General features: G+C 44.6%; 2 protein-coding genes across 2 annotated transcripts in view; one reads left to right on the forward strand and one right to left on the reverse strand.

Moving 5' to 3' along the window:
* Positions 1 to 516: 516 nt before the first annotated feature.
* LOC133107712 (dihydrolipoyllysine-residue acetyltransferase component of pyruvate dehydrogenase complex, mitochondrial-like) lies at positions 517 to 14382 on the forward strand. Its single transcript, XM_061216827.1, has 14 exons — positions 517 to 916; positions 2996 to 3097; positions 3362 to 3486; positions 4242 to 4401; positions 4893 to 5019; positions 6270 to 6451; positions 7361 to 7517; positions 8260 to 8327; positions 8658 to 8747; positions 9564 to 9671; positions 9845 to 9963; positions 10977 to 11139; positions 11523 to 11659; positions 11952 to 14382. The coding sequence occupies exons 1-14, from the start codon at positions 680 to 682 to the stop codon at positions 12079 to 12081; spliced, it is 1905 nt and encodes a 634-aa protein (XP_061072811.1). The 5' UTR covers positions 517 to 679; the 3' UTR covers positions 12082 to 14382.
* Positions 14383 to 14989: 607 nt separating this feature from the next.
* dixdc1a (DIX domain containing 1a) overlaps positions 14990 to 22926 on the reverse strand; it is a 17400-nt gene continuing 9463 nt past the window's right edge. The window contains exons 7-15 of the mRNA XM_061216550.1: positions 22264 to 22368; positions 21764 to 21817; positions 20965 to 21057; positions 20436 to 20495; positions 20167 to 20325; positions 19682 to 19742; positions 19147 to 19255; positions 18004 to 18112; positions 14990 to 17182 (exon numbers count right to left, since the gene is read on the reverse strand). Of these exons, the coding sequence (XP_061072534.1) occupies positions 17099 to 17182; positions 18004 to 18112; positions 19147 to 19255; positions 19682 to 19742; positions 20167 to 20325; positions 20436 to 20495; positions 20965 to 21057; positions 21764 to 21817; positions 22264 to 22368 (834 nt within the window). The 3' untranslated portion in view covers positions 14990 to 17098. The remainder of the gene's footprint in view (positions 17183 to 18003; positions 18113 to 19146; positions 19256 to 19681; positions 19743 to 20166; positions 20326 to 20435; positions 20496 to 20964; positions 21058 to 21763; positions 21818 to 22263; positions 22369 to 22926) is intronic.

Consider the following 22926-nt stretch of genomic DNA (forward strand, 5'->3'; position numbering starts at 1 on the left):
TGTGAACTAAATGCTTTTCATTCCCCTTTCTCCCACTGACGAAAGTTCATAATATGCTTGAAACAAATTGGATAAATGTTTCATTTTGATCCAGTAGCCCAATTTGTATGAGAAGTGAAACATCTGAACTTTAACTTTTGGTTATCTACTACTTGTATGGCCTTTTACAGTTTTTCTGCTGGTTTTATTCAGTATAATAAACATTACATGAATGGCATTTTGCAGACGCTCTTATCCAAAGTGTTCAAGTAAACAATTTAATGCTTGCAGAATTATGAATAAATCATATGGTATCTAATATACAGTAGGTCTTATAGATAAACATGATTTCTCTCCCAAACAATTATCTTAATTGGTGAGATGGGCACTTAAAAATGTAATCTCCTGTATTGTCTCTGACTGTACTACCCCTTTAATTAATAGCTGATTTACGACTGATAAGCACGACAGTGGGCGGGGCCTTGTGCCGGTTGGACGAATAGTAAGACGGCCGGAAATTGTGAGGTTTGGGACCGGGAGGTCATTGGAAAGTTAGGGTGTTGCTTCAATTTCTGGGTCTATTTTACTGCAGGGGACATCACAATATCCAAGCGGTCAGTTATCGTCGAGGGAGTCTCTGCTATTGTGTCATTTGTGCACGCTTTGAAATAAAAAATAAATAAAACGCGAGGGATACGAAATGTTGCGTTTGGTTATACGTGTGAGAAAAGCGGTCAATCTTAGCCGGCCCCAACTCTGCTCGGGCGCTGTGGTAAGATCTCGATCTGGACCAGACACTTGTCATCTGAAGAGGTATCATTCCGGGGGCTCTACATGGACTCGACCCATTTGTTATGCTACAAGATATAGCTCCGCCAAACCGACTGTGTATTGCTATCAGAGCAAGCGATTCTACAGCCTTCCACCTCACCAGCAGGTAAGAACTTGAACCTGAAGTTGTAGCTGCTGAAGCCTTGCAGGGGGGGTTGGGCGAGGTGACACCAACCGTTTCTAGCGAGCTGTTGCCCAATGCATTTGCAAGGGAACTAGCGAGCTAACGTGGCTAGCTGCCTAGCTAATGGGACGTTACAGTTGCTAGCTAACGTAGCAGCGCATGAAGCTAATTAGATATAGAGCATGCTACACTTCCATGCACCAACGTCTTCAAGTCATCTACCATTTACCATTCATCTAAACTTATTCGGCAAGCTAACTACAAAATATGTTGTGTTCTGTGAAAACGTTGCAGTCATTTACACAGTTATAATGAGCTTGATTAATAACTTAACATTTACATTTACATTTACATTTTAGTCATTTGGCAGACGCTTTTAATCCAAAGCGACTTACAAGTGCATAGGTTCTACCACAAGTCAAAGCATCACAACCAGAACTAGGAAAATACACCTGGACTGCTGTTCTAAACATATAGTCGTCATCATAAGTGCAATTTTTTTTTTTTTTTTTTTTTTTTTTTTTTGGCGGGGGGGGGGGGTTAGACAGGGATAGGGATAGGGGTATCAGAAGGGGGGGGCGGGGTAAGTCAGGAGGGAGGACTAAGGTACAGTTTGAAGAGGTGTGTTTTGAGTCTGCGTCGAAATAGGGGGAGGGATTCTGCTGTCCTGACAGTGGTAGGCAAGTTATTCCACCACTGAGGGACCAGAACGGAAAACAGGCGTGAACGTGCAGCTCGACCGCCAGGTGCCCGTAGAGAGGGAACCGTAAGGCGACCAGAGCTGGCTGAAATGCCAACACTAGGGCCTTGAATCGGATGCGTGCGGCAATAGGAAGCCAGTGGAGGCCAATGAGAAGCGGGGTGACATGAGCCGACCTGGGCTGACTGGTGATCAAGCGGGCTGCAGCATTCTGGACCAGCTGGAGGGGCTTGATGGCGCACGCTGGGAGACCGGCTAGGAGGGAGTTGCAGTAATCCAGGCGGGAAATGACGAGCGCCTGGACTAGGAGCTGGGTGGCTTTCTCCGTCAGGAGATGACGGATGCGGCGTATGTTATACAGAAAGAACCTGCAGGTTCTGGCAGTGGAGGATACTTGTGGAGCCAGGGAGAGGCAGTTATCAAGTGTCACCCCAAGATTCTTTGCCGTACGGGAGGAGGAAACTACAAAGTCCTCCACAGTCAGTGAGAGGTCAATTGATGGAGAGGACTTGGCAGGGATGTAGAGAAGCTCAGTTTTGGCAAGGTTGAGCTTCAGGTGATGGGAAGTCATCCACGCAGAGATATCAGCCAAGCAGGCAGAGATCTGTGTGGTGATTTGGGTGTCGGGGGGGAAGGAAATGAAGAGTTGGGTGTCATCAGCGTAGGAGTGATAAGAGAAGCCGTGGGAAGAGATAACAGAACCAAGAGACATGGTGCATAACTTAACGTTATGTTACCTAGCTAGTGTCATTAAAGAGTTTATATTCTAACGATTTTAGTGGTTAACGTGAGGTTGCAGTCGTATAGGTGGTTGAGAGTATGCTGTTGGTGTCACAAAATAATGCCTACATTTCAAAACGAATTGTTGTGCAAGTGCTGGCCTTGAAATGCTTTCATCCACGGGTATTGTCGCACAACACTTCGGTAGGGATGGCATTCATTAAAAAAATAATAATTGATTTGCTTGGAACTTTTTGTTTCGCAACCATCTTTAATCTTACGCGGCATTGTGCAAACGTTGGCAAAATGGCATGAGGCATATTCATTAGACGTTTGAACAAATGGTTCAGACAAGGATAAAAATTGCCACACACACAGCTCTTCATAATCGCTGCTATTTGAGAAGAGTTGGTGCCATATCTGATATGAACAAGGCCGTGCATGTGCCTACCCCTGAGTATACAAGACTGGATGCCCAAAGCTGGTTAAAGTGGGGAAAAAATTTAACCTGCAATTGGCTGGTTCCACATGCAGTACTTGAACTTCTGCTGTTGACTTTTGGTGCCTTAATTGGTTGCCATATTGCCAGACTTGATATTGACTGGTTGCAGTATTGTAACTTTTACTGTTCACTGTCTCAGGTGGAACTTCCAGCCCTGTCCCCCACAATGCAAATGGGCACCATTGCACGCTGGGAAAAGAAGGAAGGTGATAAGATCAACGAGGGAGACCTTCTCGCAGAGGTTAGTAACGGGTCTGTTCAAAACTGTGTCTGGCAGTGCAACAAATAGGCCATGACATGTTTTTCAGAGAAATTCTGTGACTGTGACCTGTCAGTCTGATAAAACACTGTTTGTTTTGGTGGACAAAGGTGACCATGGCCTGTGTGACTACGGACTGTGACCTGTCCATCCTGTAGAATTTGTCTGTGACCTACCGGCCCAAGAAAAGCTGTGACTACCATCCTTCTCTGATTGACAGTCCGTGTCTCTGGCCTGTTCTTCCAGGTCGAGACAGACAAGGCGACAGTGGGCTTCGAAATTCTGGAGGAATGTTACCTGGCCAAAATTCTGGTCCCAGAGGGAACAAGGGATGTAGCTATTGGATCACCCATCTGTATCACTGTGGAAAGGTCAGCTGCCAGTTCAATCAATCTTTCAGTCAGCCAATGAGCAGTCAGAGATCAGATTCTGTTTAAACGGTAACATTTTTTATCAGTATAGCTCTCACCTGTTCAATTTCACCTCTGCTGACTCACATCTGGGAGGTTGCTAATGAAAAGACTCATTCCAATTGCTAATTTTTCACCTCATCTCTCCTTGTGCCTTGCACGACCCGGAACAAGATCGAGGTCCACTATCTATGAGGAAATTCCAGTTCGTTAAATATTCCTTCAAGGAGCTAGAGGCCTGGAGCTAGAAGGTTACCGAAGATTTCTTGAGCAGGAAAACACGAGCGTGTCCCTTGCGGAAGTAATTTTTTGGAATCCGTGCCATATTAATAACTGACCTGTGGATCCACCTCTGCACATCTGCTACGTCTGTAGCTGACGTGGCTTTGAACTGTTGTCTGAAGGAGCAAGGACATTCCATTTGCCCAAGTCATGTCATTCGCCTGATTTTTTGGCTTCCTTTTTTTGTCTCCCCCAATGGGTGGAGCTTGGAGCAAGCAAATGGTAAAAAGAGGTGAAAAATAAGCGATTGCTATGAGTCTTATATCCGTGGCAGTGCTGTCCTCTTCATTGCCTGTTAGAATGGATGCTCAGAGGGAATAGCTGTGTCAGTGCAGACAGATAGATAAGATAGATAAGACAGATAAACAGCCATGTTGAGTCACGAGAGCAGGGTCTGTTTGCCTGTCTGCTGACCTGAGACTCTGTGCCTCCAGCGCTGACCACATTCCCGCCTTTAAGGACTACACCTTGGAAATGGCGTCCGCAGCCCCCACCCCCGCTGCGGGGCCCCCGCCTCCTGCCCCTCCACCTCCTGCTGCCTCTGCCCCCACACCTCCACAGGCCCCTGGGAGCTCTTATCCCCCACACATAAAGGTGAGGTACTCTCCTCTGTATGCCCCACACCAATACTGTGTGGTAGGGTTGCGCAATATAGCTCTTGCGGTACATCAAATAGTTTTTATAGTTAGCGCAATAAAAACTCTTTGGCAGGTGGCTGTAGGTTTTGTTCCTTCTTCCTGTCTTTAATCATACTTGATACGGTTACACATCTCCAGACTTTGGTGAAAAGCTTCCAGGGGAGAAAAAACATTGCTTGTAACTGTTCAGTGTTGATTAACTTACCTACTAGTTTTGAAAAATGCATCGCTTATGTTTTCACTCTTTATCCTTGTTGTCATGTTTTTATCTATCACATGGAAACAGCATGGCCCTTTTGTTGTCGTATCAACATTGAAAATATACAAGTTTTTTTTTTTTGTTTTTTTTTCCCCCGGAAGCATTTCACTTTGGCTCAGAAAAGTGTGTTGCACTTTGCGATAAGACCTGGTTGACACTGCGGACGCCATTTTGATGTCCTTCTCCAGATCACGCTGCCGGCCCTGTCCCCCACCATGACCGTGGGCACGGTTCAACGCTGGGAGAAGAAGCCGGGGGAGAAGCTGTGTGAGGGGGACCTGCTGGCTGAGATCGAGACGGACAAGGCCACCATCGGTGAGTCTTCACACCGAACGATACGACCCTCTTCATATTTCAAATACTACCCCCCGTATGTTCTCTGAATTCGGAACTGGCGGTTGTGTTCGTAGGCCTGTCTCTTTCACAGCACTTCTTCAGTTCAGGAGAACGCCTGTGTGAAATTCCACCTTCTGCTGATAACTCATGTTGCTCCGCTGACCCATTGCGTTGTAGGAGACAGACCTGGGGTCAAGTAGTATGTTTTGGATTCAAATACTTTTCTGTGCTCTTTTGATCTTGGCTGGTGCATTCGAGCCTGCAAGGAGGAGCAAAAGGGTGGGGTTTTCCACCTTTGGGATCATATAATTTGTTCCAATACAGCAGACAAGCTTAGTCATGCAGAAAAGTATTTGATTCCAAAATGAATGCTATTTGAGCCCAGGTCTGGTAGGAGAATCATTGTGTTGTAGGAGTGAGTCGATGCCAGGGCTGGACAGGTGAATGCAGGTTTTTGTTTCCATCAATTACCCTGGCTGGCTATATACACCAACACTGGTTTGCTTGTAGAGTAGATCACATTAAAGTGTTTCATACAGCAACAAAAGAAGTGTTCACCTGTCATTCATTCCTGTATCAAGAAATGAGCATAAATGGCATACATGTTAGCTCTAGTTGAGTAAGTAAGGCATGAAACCAGAAAAGGATACAGCGCTCTTTGCCCACTTCTGGTCTATACACTGCTATTCCAGACCGCCTGCAGGCCCCGGGATGACCAGAGGAGGGTGCTCTTGCACAATGGCACGAACAAGCACACCAACTGAAACCTTCCTTGGATTTTGCAGCTAATTATGGGCAACCTTGTTATGAAACTGATTAAGCTTAATATTACATGTTATTTAGCTGCCATAATACATTGTATGTTTGGATGTGGTCCCCGATCTTATAACACAGGGCTGCCCAACCCTATTCCTGGAGATCTACCATCCTATAGGTTCATTTCAGCCCTAATTTTCCCATACCTGAACTAATTAGCAGCTGAAGGTGATGTCAAGCTGTTGAATGAGCCGTTTTATTTTGTAAGGCTTGCAGTGAAAACCTACCGAACAGTAGATATCCAGACAGTATTTAGCACTTTATTCACCCAAGATGTTTGATCACAGTGGTCAGTATTCAATCCTAGATTGTCGGGCACATCCACACACTTGACCGTTGGTTCCTGGTCTCTGTCTTGGCACACCTAACGCATCCAGCCGTCTCCGTAAGCAAGCGTATGCCTGTCCACCCAGGGTTCGAGGTGCAGGAGGAGGGCTACCTGGCCAAGGTGCTGGTGTCCGAGGGAACCCGGGACGTGCCCCTGGGGACCCCGCTCTGCATCATCGTGGAGAACGAGGCCGACATCCAGGCGTTTGCGGACTACGTGGAGACGGGCGTGGCCGAGATCAGTGCTCCGCCCACAGCGCCCGCAGCAGTGCGTTACCTGCCGTTTCTGCGCCGTGAAGAGTTCAGTATCATTGCTCTGGGGTTGCCAGGTTTCTGAGTTAATCCCTGCTTCATCCAATAGCCCAGGGGTTGGCAGCCCTGGTCCTGGAAAGCTGCAGGGTGTGCTGGCTTTTGTTGTTCCTTGGCACTTGATTGATCAATTAACCCCTTTTCTTGACACAAACTTTAAAATGACATACCAAAAATAAAAGGGTTAGTAGTCTTGATTGAACCCGTTTAACTGCAGGCACAATCATACGACTTAAAGCGAGCTAAAGCAGTTGATTACAGTTCACTCACATCCCCTTGTTTCTTGTGTCTGAATCTGTTGCTGAGTTTCAAATGGAAACAAACCAGCAGACCCTGAGATTCTCCAGGACCGGGGTTGGCCACCCCAGCACTTGGCCCTGCTGTTCTGTGCAGTGGTGTATTTGGAAGGGTTGTATTGTGAGAACTGTGTGAGAGAGCCTATGGTGAGATCCTGTTCAGTGTGGAGGTCACTAGTGCCTTACTCCTACATGCTGTTGCAGAGCAAATGACTGCGATCTCAGCATGATGGTGAATTTGTAAGAGTGCCGACTGGCTTTGACCACTGTGTTTAAGGCATCTGCTAGGGGTATTTCACTTTGGTACAACACATAATTTTGTGGAGCAAAGTCTCTTTCATCGATCTACTATCAGGTAGTGTGTCCTTACAAAATTCGTCAAGGACGCAAAAATGAATGGGAGTGAATGGGAGCCAGACAAATGTGAAGCTGTGGCCATACCATTAATGGTTGGAAGATGCAGCTGATGTTTCTAATATTCACTCCAGCTCCACAAAATGACTGGTATTGCACCAAAGTGAAATTGACCTTGAACAGCCGATGAGTAAAAGTGAGATTTGTTTGGGCTTCAGGCAGCTGCTCTACCCCTCCCGACCGTAGCACCGCCCCCGCCAGCCCCAGCACCCAGCCCGGCCGTGCCAGCAGGCGCCAAGACGGGAAGAGTCTTCGCTAGCCCCCTCGCCAAAAAACTGGCTGCTGAAAAGGGCATTGACCTGGCCCAGGTCAAAGGTGACTACACCCAGCGTGGGAAAATTATACACAAGCTCTGTTTGTTGTCAAGATTTGATACTGATATTGGTATTTGAGTACTTTCGAGAATTTCTTGTCCAAATGATGTATTCTATGAGGTTATATTCTCCTTGATCCAGCAGTAGAGGCGTGCACAGGAATAAACAGAACAGGTAGTGTCTTCAGTGGTACAGGCTGTAGTTTGTGTACATTACTGTCCTCAGTGGTGCAGGCTGTAGTTTGTGTACATTACTGTCCTCAGTGGTGCAGGCTGTAGTTTGTGTACATTACTGTCTTCAGTGGTACAGGCTGTAGTTTGTGTACATTACTGTCCTCAGTGGTACAGGCTGTTTGTGTACATTACTGTCTTCAGTCGTATAGGCAGTAGTTTGTACATTTTCCATGTTTCCCTGATAAAAGGAAGGGAAGCTGGAGTGGAAATGAGGAAATAAGATCTTAATGAAGTGCCTTGAGCTCATCTTCACGCGTACTCCATTATGTTTTAAATTTGGCCTTAGTCACAACTGACCCTTTGTAGCTCTTCCATCAGGAACATGGTGCCATGAAAGCTATAACATCGGGAACTTTAATGTTCAATTGTATTAAAAACATTAATTTAATTTAATTACAGTTGTTTGTGATGTGGTACGTTTTGTATGTTTTTTTTTTTTTTTTGTGCTCTGTAGTCATATGACATTGAGATGCGTATTGAGTGTGACTGGTAGCTCTTGGCCTATTTCAGGGTCGGGCCCAGATGGCAGAGTCACCAGAAAAGACATCGAGAGCTTCGTCCCGCCCAAGCCTGCACCCGTAAGTTCCCTTTGCCCTCCTGAAAACTGGAATGACTTTCTCCTATTCTTCAACCATCTTAATCTCAGTCCTCTTATCTGTACTTGCAAGGTGAATTGTCATTTGTGATTGGGTGAAGTTGCAATGAGCAGTCAATCACAGCTCTGTTGGTATTTAACAACATTTGTTTTCCCCAGCAAACCGTAATTATTGGTTTACATCAATAAAGAAATTATACCTAACTTTGACATTTCTTAAAATGATGTTAAATCACCCAAATATCAAGCAGAATAATATATTTGTTTATAGTGAAAGATTGTTCATGCTGTGTTGTGCTGTTTGACTATACAGGCCCCGCCCACTGCAGCAGCTCCCGCCCCTGCTGCGGTTCCCATGCCGACGGGCACCTTCACGGACATCCCCCTTAGCAACATCCGCAGGGTGAGCAGAGGGCTGTGTCCCCTTTACAGATTACTGCTGTCTGTCTGTCTGAGAGCTGTACCTCTACAGATTACTGCTGTCTGTCTGAGAGCTGTGCCCCTTTACAGATTACTGCTGTCTGTCTGAGAGCTGTACCTCTTTACAGATTACTGCTGTCTGTCTGTCTGTCTGAGAGCTGTACCTCTTTACAGATTACTGCTGTCTGTCTGTCTGTCTGAGAGCTGTACCTCTTTACAGATTACTGCTGTCTGCCTGAGAGCTGTGCTCCTTTACAGATTACTGCTGTCTGCCTGAGAGCTGTGCCCCTTTACAGATTACTGCTGTCTGTCTGAGAGCTGTGCCTCTTTACAGATTACTGCTGTCTGTCTGTCTGTCTGTCTGAGAGCTGTACCTCTTTACAGATTACTGCTGTCTGCCTGAGAGCTGTGCTCCTTTACAGATTACTGCTGTCTGTCTGAGAGCTGTGCTCCTTTACAGATTACTGCTGTCTGTCTGAGAGCTGTGCTCCTTTACAGATTACTGCTGTCTGTCTGTCTGTCTGTCTGTCTGAGAGCTGTGCTCCTTTACAGATTACTGCTGTCTGCCTGAGAGCTGTGCTCCTTTACAGATTACAGCTGCCTGCCTGAGAGCTGTACCTCTTTACAGATTACAGCTGCCTGCCTGAGAGCTGTACCTCTACAGATTACAGCTGCCTGTCTGAGAGCTGTACCCCTTTACAGATTACTGCTGTCTGTCTGAGAGCTGTGCCCCTTTACAGATTACCGCTGTCTGTCGCTCTCTGATTGGCTCTGACCCTGCTCTCGACTGGTTTCTTAGGTGATTGCTCAGAGGCTGATGCAGTCCAAGCAGACGATCCCTCATTACTACCTGTCTGTGGATGTCAACATGGACCAAGTGCTGGAGCTGAGGCAGGAGCTCAATGAGGTGAGCATCGGGGACCTTAATGGTGAAATGGAGGTAGAAGGTGCTGATTAACTTTATGAACTCGCACTTACTGTCTGTTGGTGTGTGTTTGTGTGTGTTTGTGTCTGTATACGTGCATGCACACCTACTTTCATGCATACACGCATGTTTTTGTGTGTGCGTGTCTCTCATAGGAAGTAAAGGCGGAAAACATCAAGCTCTCGGTCAATGACTTCATCATCAAGGCCTCGGCTCTGGCCTGTGTGAAGGTGCCAGAGGCCAACTCCTCCTGGATGGACACTGTTATTCGCCAGTGAGTGTCCTCCGGCAACAGGAAGGCATTTACAGCCGTGGTCTCAGCCTTAGTGCCATGGAGGACCCTGTGTATGCTGGTTTTTATCCCGGCCTGAGATCTTCATTATACACTTACCGAGCACTTTATTAGGAACATTTTTACTTTATTACACCTACTTATTCATGCGATCATCAGGGCAGCAGTGAAATGCATACAATCATGTAGATACGGGTCAGGAGCTTCAGTTAATGTTCACTTCAACCGTCAGAATGGGGGGGGGGGGAATTTGATCTAAGTGACTTTGACCATTGAGTGATTGTTGGTGACAGACAGGGTGGTTTGATTATCTCAGAAACTGCTGATCTCCTGGGATTTTCGTGCACTAGTCTCTAGAGTTTGCAAAGAATGGTGCAAAAAAATAAAATAAATCCAGTGAGCAGCAGTTCTGCAGACAGCAATGCCTTGTTAATGAGACGTCAGGGGTGGTATGCAGAAGAGCATCTCTGAACACACAACGCATCATAAGCAATAAGTCTAAAAAAGCAGTTAAAAATACCTAATAAAGTGCTTGGTGTGTATATAATTTGTTCAATTGTTTGTGAATAATGTATATGAAGTGAAACGTGTTATTTGTGTCTAAATAACAACTGTTGCTTGTATTCTGTGCTTTAATGCAATTAAGTGCACATAACTATGGCAGCATTAATCGGTTGCAATGAAAACCTGCATACACACAGCCCTATGTGCCAAGGAGTTTGAGGCCACTAGCTTAAAGGTTAATTCCAGTTTAATGCAAACCTGTTTAAAATGTCATACGAGTAGAAGGAATTAAAGTACAGCTGTGTCTACGTCATTGTACCCGTTAGACAGCTTTGAAACAGAAGTATGTAGAGAATCAAAGAAACCCCCAGAGTCTCTCGTAGAGGTGGGAGCCATTAATTTGGTGAGGTATTGTTTGAGTTTGAGCGTTAATGGAGAAAAGTCGTCCCTCTTGTCAGTGACTCCTGACCGTGTCCTGCCCCCCTCCACAGGAACCACGTGGTGGACGTCAGTGTGGCGGTCAGCACTCCTAACGGCCTGATCACTCCCATCGTGTTCAACGCCCACATTAAGGGCCTGAGCGCCATCAGCACAGACGTGAACTCTCTGGCAGCCAGGGCCCGGGAGGGCAAGCTGCAGCCCCATGAGTTTCAGGTGAGCTAACCGCCCCCCCCTGAGAGCTAACCGCCCCCTTGAGCGCTAACCCCCCCCCCCCTGAGAGTGTGGAAACCGGAAACCCTCTGTGACTTTACGGACAGCAAATGGCAGCAAGCTGAATCTGCATTGTGTCAAAAAACAGTTTAACCACATAATTTATGGTCGAACACGTTCTCAGCAACCATAATCGATCAATAGATTGCAAAAAACTGCATATACAGTGGGTCCCCTGGACCAGGGTGGAGGAACGCTAATTACGCTAATTACTTACTAATTACGCTAAGTACTTGTGTTGAGTTTTCTGGGTTGCGGTGTAAAAAGTGCTGGCATCAGCGATATGATATAGAAGTTAATTTGTGTATACGTGTGTGTGTTTACAGGGGGGAACTTTCACCATCTCCAACCTCGGTATGTTTGGGATCAAGAACTTTTCGGCCATCATTAACCCACCGCAGGCCTGTATCCTGGCTGTGGGAGGGTCAGAGAAGAGACTCCTACCTGCAGATAATGAGAGAGGGTGAGTGAACAGGCAGGGAGGACGAGTGCTTCATCTTACTGCATTCTGCCAACCCTACTTTAAGTTAATTTCTGACCCTGCATAGCCCAAAGTCAGTATGGGCTGTTTGGTCTTCGGTCATTGAGGGTCGGTTCCTGTTCTTGAATATTGAATATTGAGGGTGAGCTTGTTTTTCTTGAGTACTCCTAGTCTTTGTGCATATTGAGGGTCAGCTGGTGTCAGGGCTTGTGCAGTACCCATGCCGCTCCGCAGGGGGTTTGTGTGTGACGCTGGTTTCGTGGCCCTCCCTCAGGTTCGACGTGGCCAGCATGATGTCGGTGACGCTGAGCTGTGACCACCGGGTGGTGGACGGGGCGGTGGGCGCCCAGTGGCTGGCAGAGTTCCGCAAGTTCCTGGAGAAACCCGTCACCATGCTGCTGTGACCGGCCAATCCCGTCCCGACTCCGCCCCTGTCCCCGCCCCCTCCTCGCCGCCCTGACACCTACGCACAGATCAGGGAACCTCGCTCACAGGACCCCCACACATCCCCCCAAAATTAGAGCCTCCATCTTTCCAGCCCCATATCCTGCACTCCCTGGCACTCTGACGCTCACACATTAACATCTTGCTGGGTTCCCTTAAGAAAGCAGCCCATGTGAGAATAGTTTGGCCAGCAGACTCGTAGACCTGTGCAAGGCGGGGCAGCAGAATTGAGCCTGACTGGTGCTGTGTTTGGTCTTTCTTGAGAAGATGCCAGTCTGATATTCTGCTGTCAGCTCCCTCTGCACCACTCATTAGTTAACCTACTCGAGCCCTGTTCCTAAACCCACGGTCCTCGAGGACTGAACTGCTTGTTTTCACCCTCGCCTTACCTGGGAGACAGGGGTGAAGACAGCCTGGCTGATTCAGTGGCACTAATTGTAAAGTTAATTACCTGGGAGACCCAGGGCTGGATTTAGATCCAATGGGCTGATTTTACTGTCCCTGTTCTGGTGTGAACGTTAAATGAGGCCACATCCTGGTATTTGGCAACGGGAGGTGGGTTTTTCTTTCTCAAATTTGGAGAGATGGAACTTTTGGCCTTAGTGGTGTGTGGTTAATTTCCATGCGAACGACCCTGTCCTTTTTTTCCACCCTCCACCCTCGGCCCAACCCCCAAACCCCCTTTAGCAAAACCCGCACACGGCGAGTGCTATGTGCTGCTTGCGTCAGACTGCCATTTGCACTGGTTTCTTACAGGGGTTCTGTAAGTAAATAGAGAGACCGACAGATTGTTAATTAATGAGTCTGTTCAACCTTCACTCCAGAGTAAGCTCAGCTGTACACTACTCAGATTTGTTTTCTTTTTCTTTTTTCTTTGATGAGACATGAATGTTGAATGTGTTAGGGGACAAATAATTATATTGACCGTCTTATGCCACGTACCACAAAAGTTGAGAGACAGAGACCAGATCAGATAATTTGCATAAGAAACAAGGGGGAAAAAAACTATTTGAAAAAGCCCCATGCTTAAAGGAGACCTGCAGTTGTAAATTCAAGATCCAACTCGCAAATAATCATGCTTGTACATAGTTAAAATCAATTGAGGCAGCTCATGGAAAGGGATACTTTATGGGTAAGGGAAATATTATGCTATATTTATTGAAATGTGTGTGTTTCTGAATGGGGCAGGTTGAAAGCTAAAGTTTATATGTGTATCAAACCTCGGTCAATTATGTAATTGTTTTGTATTCAAATACTTTTCTGTGCTCGATTGATCTTGCCTGGTGCAGTTGAGCAGGTTCCAACACACTAGACAAGCTCAGTAATGCGTAGAAAGGTATGTAATTATGTAATTGACCCCAGTCTGATGTGTATGCATAAATTGTACATAGAATGTTGAATACTCATTCCAGAGTCATTCATTGGAGACTTAACGGTGCAGTGAGAGTGTGTTCTATACCAACGTGCTGTTTTACCACTGAGGCAATATGCGAAGATTACTCCAAATAACCAGGCTAATAGTGTTTTTATCCTCACCCCTTCTCTGACTAAACCGAGAATATTCATTACATTGAATATTGCGCAGATTAGAATGCTATTTATGAAGTTATATTCCTATATATATATATATATATATATATATATATCTTTACGCTTAACGCTTAACGTGAAATTAACTTTACCAACTTGGCTTTTGAGGAGTTTTCACTGAAAGGGGGTCCAGTTCTTCCCACAATCACATCATCTCTTCCCGTTCTTAACACGTCACTCTTACATTTAATGTAAATATCTGCCTGCTGGTGTTTGTACACATCTATGTATAAACTGCCTTGGTAATTTATTTTCAGTGTCGATACACCATAGATGTGTGTATTAATGTATGTATATACTGGGTATGTGTATGTTTGTATGCATATGGGGGTATGTGCATTATGTAGTTACCCTGAACACTGAGTTCTGATTACAGTTTGGGCTGGGCACTGCCCACAGCCTAAACCCTGAGGTGGTGTGGTTAAATGATACAGCTTATATTAAGCCACTGGGTGTATGTATATTTCTGTCACCATTTCTCAAAATTCAACCAGCTGTGTCCTGAATGCCTCATCTACTGTACAACAACTCGCATCACCTCAGTGTCTATGCCTCTGTAGCCCTATTCAGTGTTTAAGTGTCATCTGCCTTATTGTTTTGAGTGTTTGTGTACCCTATCTCATGGTGGGCTGGAATATAAATGCACTATTAAATGGTACTTTTTGGTCCAACTGCTTATGTCATGGTTTGTGAGCAGTTGATTTGTTTTAGCGGTGAAAGATTTTGACCATACTGTCAGATTTACCTTCTGGTTCATGATTATTTGGTTTGTCCTTAATTTTACTTTTGTCAGTCGACTCATTCCAATCGCTAGAAGTAGAAGTTGAGAATTCCAAATCTTTCCTTTGAGCGAGGAAACGCTTCCGTAAAAATGTGCTGATGTTTCTTTGGAAAGCGTTATGTATGAATTATGGACCTGTGCGTCCACCTCTCCCCATTTGCCACGTCTGTGGCTCCGCCATTTTAAGATTATGAGCAGGAGGTCTGAGTCCACCCACTGAAGCTGTACATGAACTGAGGGACACTGCGGCTCTCAGACTCCAGCAGCCTGCAGTGAAGGTGAGCCTTCTGAGGAACTTCTGGATAGCTTCTGTCTGAAGTCATACCACAGACATTCAAATATGTGCACCAAGGGAGAAACTGAATCAAAGAATCTAAATTCTGTGTAAAAGCTACTCTGGTGTGACTCTCAGCAGGAAAATGACCCCCCCAGGACATGGTCACAGCTGGATTCCTGTAGTTAAATGCTAATTTTGCACAATTAGGTACTTACAGCCATTTTGGGGATTACAGAGTACAATTTATTTTTACATTCAAAAAAAGGGTGAAGGAAGCCACAATCCTTTTTAACAATATAGTTTTCATAACTTTTTACAAATAGACAAAACATTTGATTTCAAAGACATTTGGTGAGTTCAAATAATTGCAGTCAGTCCAAAACCTGTTTTGAAAAAGGAATCCTTTCTCTTTGCCCAAAGACTGTCAAAACTGTCCTCTCCCCTCTTTCATAATCTTTCCCTGTCTGTCTGTCTGTCTCTCTGCAGTGGGGTAAGAGATTAATTCACAGTATGCTTCAGTGAGGTGTCTAGATGCTCTGACAGACCATGAGGAGAAAAGGTCATGCGAGCATTAACATGACAAGATGTCAGATGTTAGCCTACATAGAATCAATGAGCCATTTTGTCATCCTATTGCGAAAGGGCATGAGGGCACATCTCCTCGCAGATACACAGTTCAGTACAGACTTTTCCACTGACAGAAGCTGGACCTAGTGGAATCAAATGTGCCATTTCAAACAGAACTACTCCCTTGTAACCGTGCAAGATACCAGGAAGGTGCGCTGTAAACGGTTTCCTCCCTTAGACACAACCAGGTAAGTTGAAGCCTTTCACTAATGTCTGCTCACTTTTCCAATAAAAATACTTAACCAGAAAAGGCCACTTGGCCAGATATGTTTCACACCCATTCACAAAATTCACATTTCATTACAAAAACGACTTAGTTTTAACTTCCGTTGCCAGATGGTATTTATACCTAGCTAGTGTGCCTTCACATGTAGTTTGACAGTGACAGCCATTGATGGCTGTTTCCAAGGAAAAGAACCTTCTGACTTGAAATGTAGAACAAGTAATGCATTCTGTGGAGCTTGCTGTGAATTGAATTCCATTTGATCCAAACTGTTCAACAATACAACCCTTCAACAGTTTTGTGTAACATCATTATAGTCCAGGAGGCATCCTGAAAATGTTTTGGGATGCCTGAAAATCCTGGAAATCCTTCCTGTCAGATCTTCCGGCAATTAAACATCAGTGTATCCTTCACTGAAGGCAGCATTGTGCGATTGGCTCTTAAATGTACTGTAGGGTACTTTTGGCCTAGTCAAACAATTATTCAATGATCAGCATGTGCCTGGTTATTGAATAAGCTGTGCTTTCAATTCATTCAATTTTTCAACCTGACTTGGGTAAAAACCTCACAATGTCGGCATATATACAATCCATCAAAAATATACCATACTATACTTCCTGTTGGGCCAGCAGGCCTTGGAGGCACATTTCTAGAGCAATACTGCAGTGTTCACAGCACGCTCTGTCACATTACACTTTTCCTACCTTGCTATCTAGGGACTAAGCTCTTTCTGACCAAGACTGCTACCTACTGACTGCGTTTCAATAATTTCTCGTAGTTAAATCACCATAGCACAATGTACCTGCTTATTCAATTTAAAAATGTGTTCACAATATTTATCGAAAGTTTTCCTCACAAGTATCTAAAAGGAGGCCTAATGTACTGTCTGACAATAAGTCCTGTGAGAACCGTGTTAAGAAAATATATATTCTGGCATCACAATTTTTATAACCATATTCATAAGGAGACTTAAAAAGAGCATAGGAAACCTTGAGGATTTGGCACAAATTCAGAAAGTGTAAGAGCGAGGTCTTTTCTCTGTGGTGGGAAAAGGGGAAATGGAGAGGAACGTGTGATGTTGAGCATAAACTCCTTCCTGGGACCCAACCCTTGGCACCCAGCGCATCACTGTCTTTCATCCCTGCGGCCACGGCAGATAGAGTTCCACTCGGTTGGACGGTGAGAGGATTTAGATGAGAAGGAAAATTGTTCCAGTTACCACCACTCCTAACTTTCTGTTTTCATCCGCAGAGCCGCTAAGGCTAACTTTGACCAAGCTATAACCAGAAATTCATCCTGAAACCCACAAAAAAAAAACAATTTCTCCTCTTCCCACTCCAGGCTTGAGGGAGCTTGAGGGAGCAGAACCTGTGAGCTCCAGGGTCCGCAGCCAGGGAGGTGACATGCTGAGTGCTAGTGGTGGGGGGGTGGGTGGGGTGGGACTCCAAACATTCTCATCCTGTCCTGCCCCACCCTGCTCTATCTGCTGTCCCCAGGGTCCTGTTCCACCCAGGCCACGATCTTCCCCTCCCAGCCTGGGACCGGAGCCTCGTCCTGGAACACCTGTAGGACCAGCAGGTGACAGAGGGTCAAAGCTGGTAACAGCAGCTCACTGTACTCATCTGTCTCACAGCTCAGGTAAGATCCATCACATGACAAAAAAAGTCTGCAACACTTCATTTTAAGGGTCCTACAAAAGCCTTGTATAACTCCTTCATGAGCACCACATGGAATAAGGAAATAAGCATTCACAAGTGCTTATGTCAATAACAGACATAAGGATCTTGTGTCAGTTCACTTGGTACTGTATGTCATGGTAATGGCACTTGCTGCATTAATGTTGTCGTAACACACCGTATGCCTACTTGCGATTATTGACATAAGCGCTTATGAAAGCTTATGCAGTGCTTATGAATGTGCTATGTTGTGCTAATGACAGAGTTTATACCCATATGTATGACCCTTCAAATAAAGTGTTGCCGAAGACCATAAACAGAATTTGAAGTGAGCTTTGAGTTCATTCTGCCTATTAAGTGTGTTTGTCACAAATAAATGTGTTTTTGTATATGCTGCTGTATTCATAATTGTAAGGACAACATTTAAGCATGTAATATGGCTGAAATTATCCACCATCGTGCCACCATAATGTATTAAGGTGTTTCTGAAATCTTGATTTTGTTTGATATTGTATTATAAGATGGGTTATTGCAAATCTTTTGCTTTCACAGGTTTTTAGGCACTGTGAACGGTGCAATTAGCAGAAATGTGAAAACAGCACAATAAGCATGCAAGTTACCATGACAACAGTGTCAAAGGACATCTCCATGGCAATATTCTTGTGGGCTTTGTGATTAGAGATGGGGCGCACACACACACACACACACCTCCTCCTTCACTGTGCCGAACTCGGGGTCCTGGGCTTTGAAGTGGTACCTGAAGGAGCCCTCTCTGTCCACCGCCACTTTGAAGTCTCTGAGCGTCACCTCACCCAGCCTGCCAACACAACATAGTCAGCTGCCTGAACTTGTGCATATACGCACACACACACACACACACACACACCCATGCACAGTTAGCCTGCCAACATGACATAGTCAGCTGCCTGAACTTGTGCATATACACAAACACATGCACACACCCATGCACAGTTAGCCTGCCAACACAACATAGTCAGCTGCCTGAACCTGTGCATATACACACACACATGCACACACCCACACACAGTTAGCCTACCAACATGACATAGTCAGTTGCCTGCACTTGTGCATATCCACCGCACACACACACACAGTTAGCCTGCCAACACAACCGTTAGTTACACAAAAACACACACTGGTGATGGTGACTCACATTCACTTACTGAGCCTGTCGACACAACACAGCCAGTAACACACACACACACACACACACACAGTATACACACACACACACACACACACACACACACATGTACAGTACACGCACATTATGCATGCACACATGCACAGACACTTTTTGCAGTAGCAAAAAAAAATATTTTTTATTTCCTATGGAGTGAGTAGGCATTTTGACAGTTTTACCAAACTGTATTCGCGATTTTAGGTGCTATTACTTGTTGCTGTGATGGTATACGATTTTTTTGTGGTAGAATAAAAATAATAATTAACTTGCAAATATGTTTAAATGGCCACTGTCTTGCATGTGGTCAGCTGGTTTGCAGATAATAGTGTAGGGGCATAGCTGGATACTGTTGTGAACTGTGAGCCAACGGTGGTATGTAGAAATGTTGTGTTGCTCTCTTGGGTATAAAAATAGCGACTGATAATGATCATATGCAGTTTTTTATAATACCATGACTATTGTCATTCTACAAACGCTACATTTGGAATGTTTGTAAGGAGTAGATGCTCACGTCTCTACCACTAGATGGTGCGCTAGAACAGGTTAAACATGCACGTGCGCACACACAGTATACACATGCACATGTATACTACACACTCAGTATACACACGCACATACACATTACACACACACACACACACACTGACCTTTTGGGGATGTTAATGAGGAAGGGTGTGAGTGAGCGGTCAGTGAAGTACAGCACTTTGGTGGAGTCAGCTGGGTCCAGCACAGCACTGCTGAGGGACTGAACTGTTTCTGTCAGATAAACACAAGAAACTACTAGCAACACAATTTCATTACTTTAAATATTTAATATTTTAATAAACATGAGGAAAAAGTAGAGTGGCTACTAGGTTAAATTAAAGTTTTATTTTAAAGAAATAACCTGTTAAAGGTTTTCTTAAGATGGCAAAATTAATCATAAATTTTACCATATACTGTATGATAGATTCTTACTTTCATTTTCAAATGAAAAAACTAAAAGGGCAAGCCCCACACATGTAGTATAGTACTGTGCAAGCTTTAGAATATTTTTCAACTTTAAAGACGCAAGGCAGGCAGGAGGAACAGGAGAGTAGAAGGAACAGTATGATGGGAACAGGGCAAGAAGGAGGAAAAATGAGGTTGAACAGGAAGGAGAAAGATCAGGAAGGCAGGGGAACTGGAAAGTGAAGGGCTTACTGAGTGGCCAGGAGTCACGGTCGGTGTGATTCGCTTTTTGTCCTGGAGACCTGCCTCGCCCCTGTAAGATGTACACAAACTTGTCACTTGGAAACAAGGTCAGCAAGTGCACAACACAATTCACACATACTAGTGCATTAAAAACTTCCCACACATATGCTAGTGCATTCAAAACTCCTCACACACAGACAAGTGCATTAAAAACTCCTTGCACACAGACAAGTGCATATTAAAAGGTCCTCACACTAGTGCATGTATTAAAAGGTCCTCACACAAAGAGTAGTGCATTAAAAGGTCCTCACACGCAGACTAGTGCATTAAAAAGTCCTCACTCACAGACTAGTGCATTCCAAATAAATCAGTAATTACATAGCACTGAGGGTGAACTGGATCATTGGTTAACTGCATGCAATATGAACTGAACTATGTTTGTATGCATACATCCATATGCGTGTGATGTATGGATGCAGAGAGAGATTGAGTACCTCTCTTTCTGGTCGGCGTGTGTTCAGGTCATGAAGGCGATCCATGATGTTGGCCACACTCTGCTCTAGGGTGTCAATGGTGTGGTGCTGGGGGTCGTGACCACTGAAACTGTTCCTCAAACTTCGGAGGGCATCCCGGATGTGTGGCAGCTCGTCTGACTGCATGCACACACACACAGGCACTAGTATTAGCACCACATAATCGATACATCCACTCTACTACACTGCCCTTGATTCAGTGTTATAAAGTGTCAGAGCTGTGGACTCACCAGTGCTGACGGGGCCCTGTCCACTGTGTAGGGGTAGCCATTATTCTGAGACTCAGAGAGCTGGAGAGAGACACACAGCAATGGGCTTAATGTAACCGTGTCTGTCCTTCTGGTATAAGCACATTAGGAGATCCATGATCTAAAGCAATAAACTTCAAGTCCAGTGTAGTTCTCTGGATTGTCTGGATTGTACTGGCAGCAAAGTATTTGCTTTTTTGGGCCACAATCCATTTCTTTGCCCGCTTTGGTTAGTTGGTGAAACAAATAGCATTTCTCCCATGTCTAGAAGTATAATATTCAATGACTACTGTACAAGTTCACAAGCACTGTCTAAACAGTTCCTTAAATTTTTTTGTGGCAGCTGAGCACATTTAAAAAATGACATACATAAAAACACTGAACCAGAAGCGAATCCACAAATGTACTCTGCAGTTTCCTTCACCAGTTTGGCAGCATGGGTGTTGGTATAGATTTTATATGCGGTGTGTGTTCTGTGTGCCTTTGTACGTGTGTATGGTTGTATTCATACCTTCTGACTGCTGTTCTCGGCTTCTGTGCACAGCGCTTCGTCCAGCTTTGATTTATGTTGCAGGAGCAGTCTGTCCTTCTGTCCAATGTCCTTCTGTATGAACAGACAGCACAACTACACTCAGTGAACACTTCATTAGGTATTTATTATACTCATATTTTAGACTTATTGTTGCTGTAGCCTGTAGAGGTTTGACAAGTTGTGTATTCAAACATGCTCTTCTGCATACCACTGTTGTAATGTGTGGTTATTTGTGTTACTGTTACCTTCTTGTCAGCTTTGACCAATCTGGCCCTTCTCCGCTGACATCTCTCATTAACAAGGCATTTTTTGCACCATTCTCTGCAAACTGTAGGGACTGTCGTGTGAGAAAATCCCAGGAGATCAGCCATTTCTGAGATATTCAAGCCACCCTATTTGGCACCAACAATCATTCCGCGGTCAAAGTCACTTAGATCACATTTCTTCCCCATTCTGGCTTTTGGTCTGAAAAACAGCTGAACCTCTTGATCATGCCTGCATGCTTTTATGCATTTAGTTGCCACCACATGATTGGCTGAGTAAATATTTGCATTAACAAACTGGTGTACAGGTCTAACTTATAAAGCGCTCCATGAGTGTATATGAACAAACAGCACAACTCTATCAAAATGGGCTTACCTGAAATGTAGGTTTAATATTCACTTGCTTTGTACATTGCTAAAACCCTCAAAGAGCATCAGTGTGAATGGGTCATTAGGGTATTTATGTTGTATAGGCTCTCGGGGGTTTGACTGTGGAGGACCTGTGTTTTACTCACTTTGTACTCATTCAACATGCTGCTCATCTCCTCCAGTCTCCTCTGCAGTTCCTCCTGAGAATGTACACACAGTTACTGTAACACACTCACCACACAGTCTTTACACACCTCCCACACACTTGTTCAAAAACCCCCTTACTGTTTACACGCAATATAGTTTCAACCGGTTCAGTGCCCACCCAGTTGGTGATGTGGTGTTGTGTGTTTTTATACATTTTTGTGTGTGTGTGCATACATGTGTGTAAGTCTGTGTTTTTGTGTTTGCATTCATGCGAGTGTGCGTGTGTGTGTGTGTGTGTGGTGTACAGGTATATGCTGTATACAGTAAGTGCAAAAACAGTATGTGCAAAAGTCTTAGTCACCATAGATTTATATATACAAATTTACATATATATACATAGATTTATATATATACAAATTTATATATACATTTATATACAAAATTATATATAAATTTATAGATTTATATATACACCATAGATTTATATATACAGACTCACGTTCTGCGTGGTCAGCTGGTCTCTGGCGAGGCTGGACTGCAGCAGCTCCTGCTTCAGCTGCAACGCAGACGCCTCCTGTGCAGACAGGCGCAGCTGCAGGGCGTCCTGGCAGAGAGATGCAGGTCAGCGCCGTTTCCCAAACCCTTTCCCCACATTACAGAGGAGCCCCTGCTGACTAAACTCAGCGCCCCTAACCACTGAATCAATGCCTGTACTGCAACCTCTCATTACATTACATTCCATTACATTACAAGGCATTTAGCAGACGCTCTTATCCAGAGCGACGTAGAACGAAGTGCAGATCGAACACAGATCGATTATACAGTGCATCCGGAAAGTATTCACAGCGCTTCACTTTTTCCACATTTTGTTATGTTACAGCCTTATTCCAAAATTGATTAAATTCATTTTTTTCCTCCACATTCTACACACAATACCCCATAATGACAACGTGAAAAAAGTTATTTTGAGATTTTTGCAAATTTATTAAAAATAAAAAAATAAGAAATCACATAAGTATTCACAGCCTTTGCCATGAAGCTCAAAATTGAGCTCAGGTGCATCCTGTTTCCACTGATCAACCTTGAGATGCTTCTACAGCTTAATTGGAGTCCACCTGTGGTAAATTCAGTTGATTGGACATGATTTGGAAAGGCACACACC

Source organism: Conger conger, chromosome 13 (genome assembly GCF_963514075.1).
Source record: "Conger conger chromosome 13, fConCon1.1, whole genome shotgun sequence".
Classification (NCBI taxonomy): domain Eukaryota; kingdom Metazoa; phylum Chordata; class Actinopteri; order Anguilliformes; family Congridae; genus Conger; species Conger conger.

What these genes read in the sequence shown, in the direction of transcription:
- LOC133107712 (XM_061216827.1), top strand. Translation starts at nt 680, where the DNA reads ATGTTGCGTTTGGTTATACGTGTGAGAAAAGCGGTCAATCTTAGCCGG. An exon ending in ATCTGTATCACTGTGGAAAG is followed by an intron (nt 3,487 to 4,241) that starts GTCAGCTGCCAG and finishes CTGTGCCTCCAG; the next exon opens with CGCTGACCACATTCCCGCCT. An exon ending in GACGGACAAGGCCACCATCG is followed by an intron (nt 5,020 to 6,269) that starts GTGAGTCTTCAC and finishes CTGTCCACCCAG; the next exon opens with GGTTCGAGGTGCAGGAGGAG.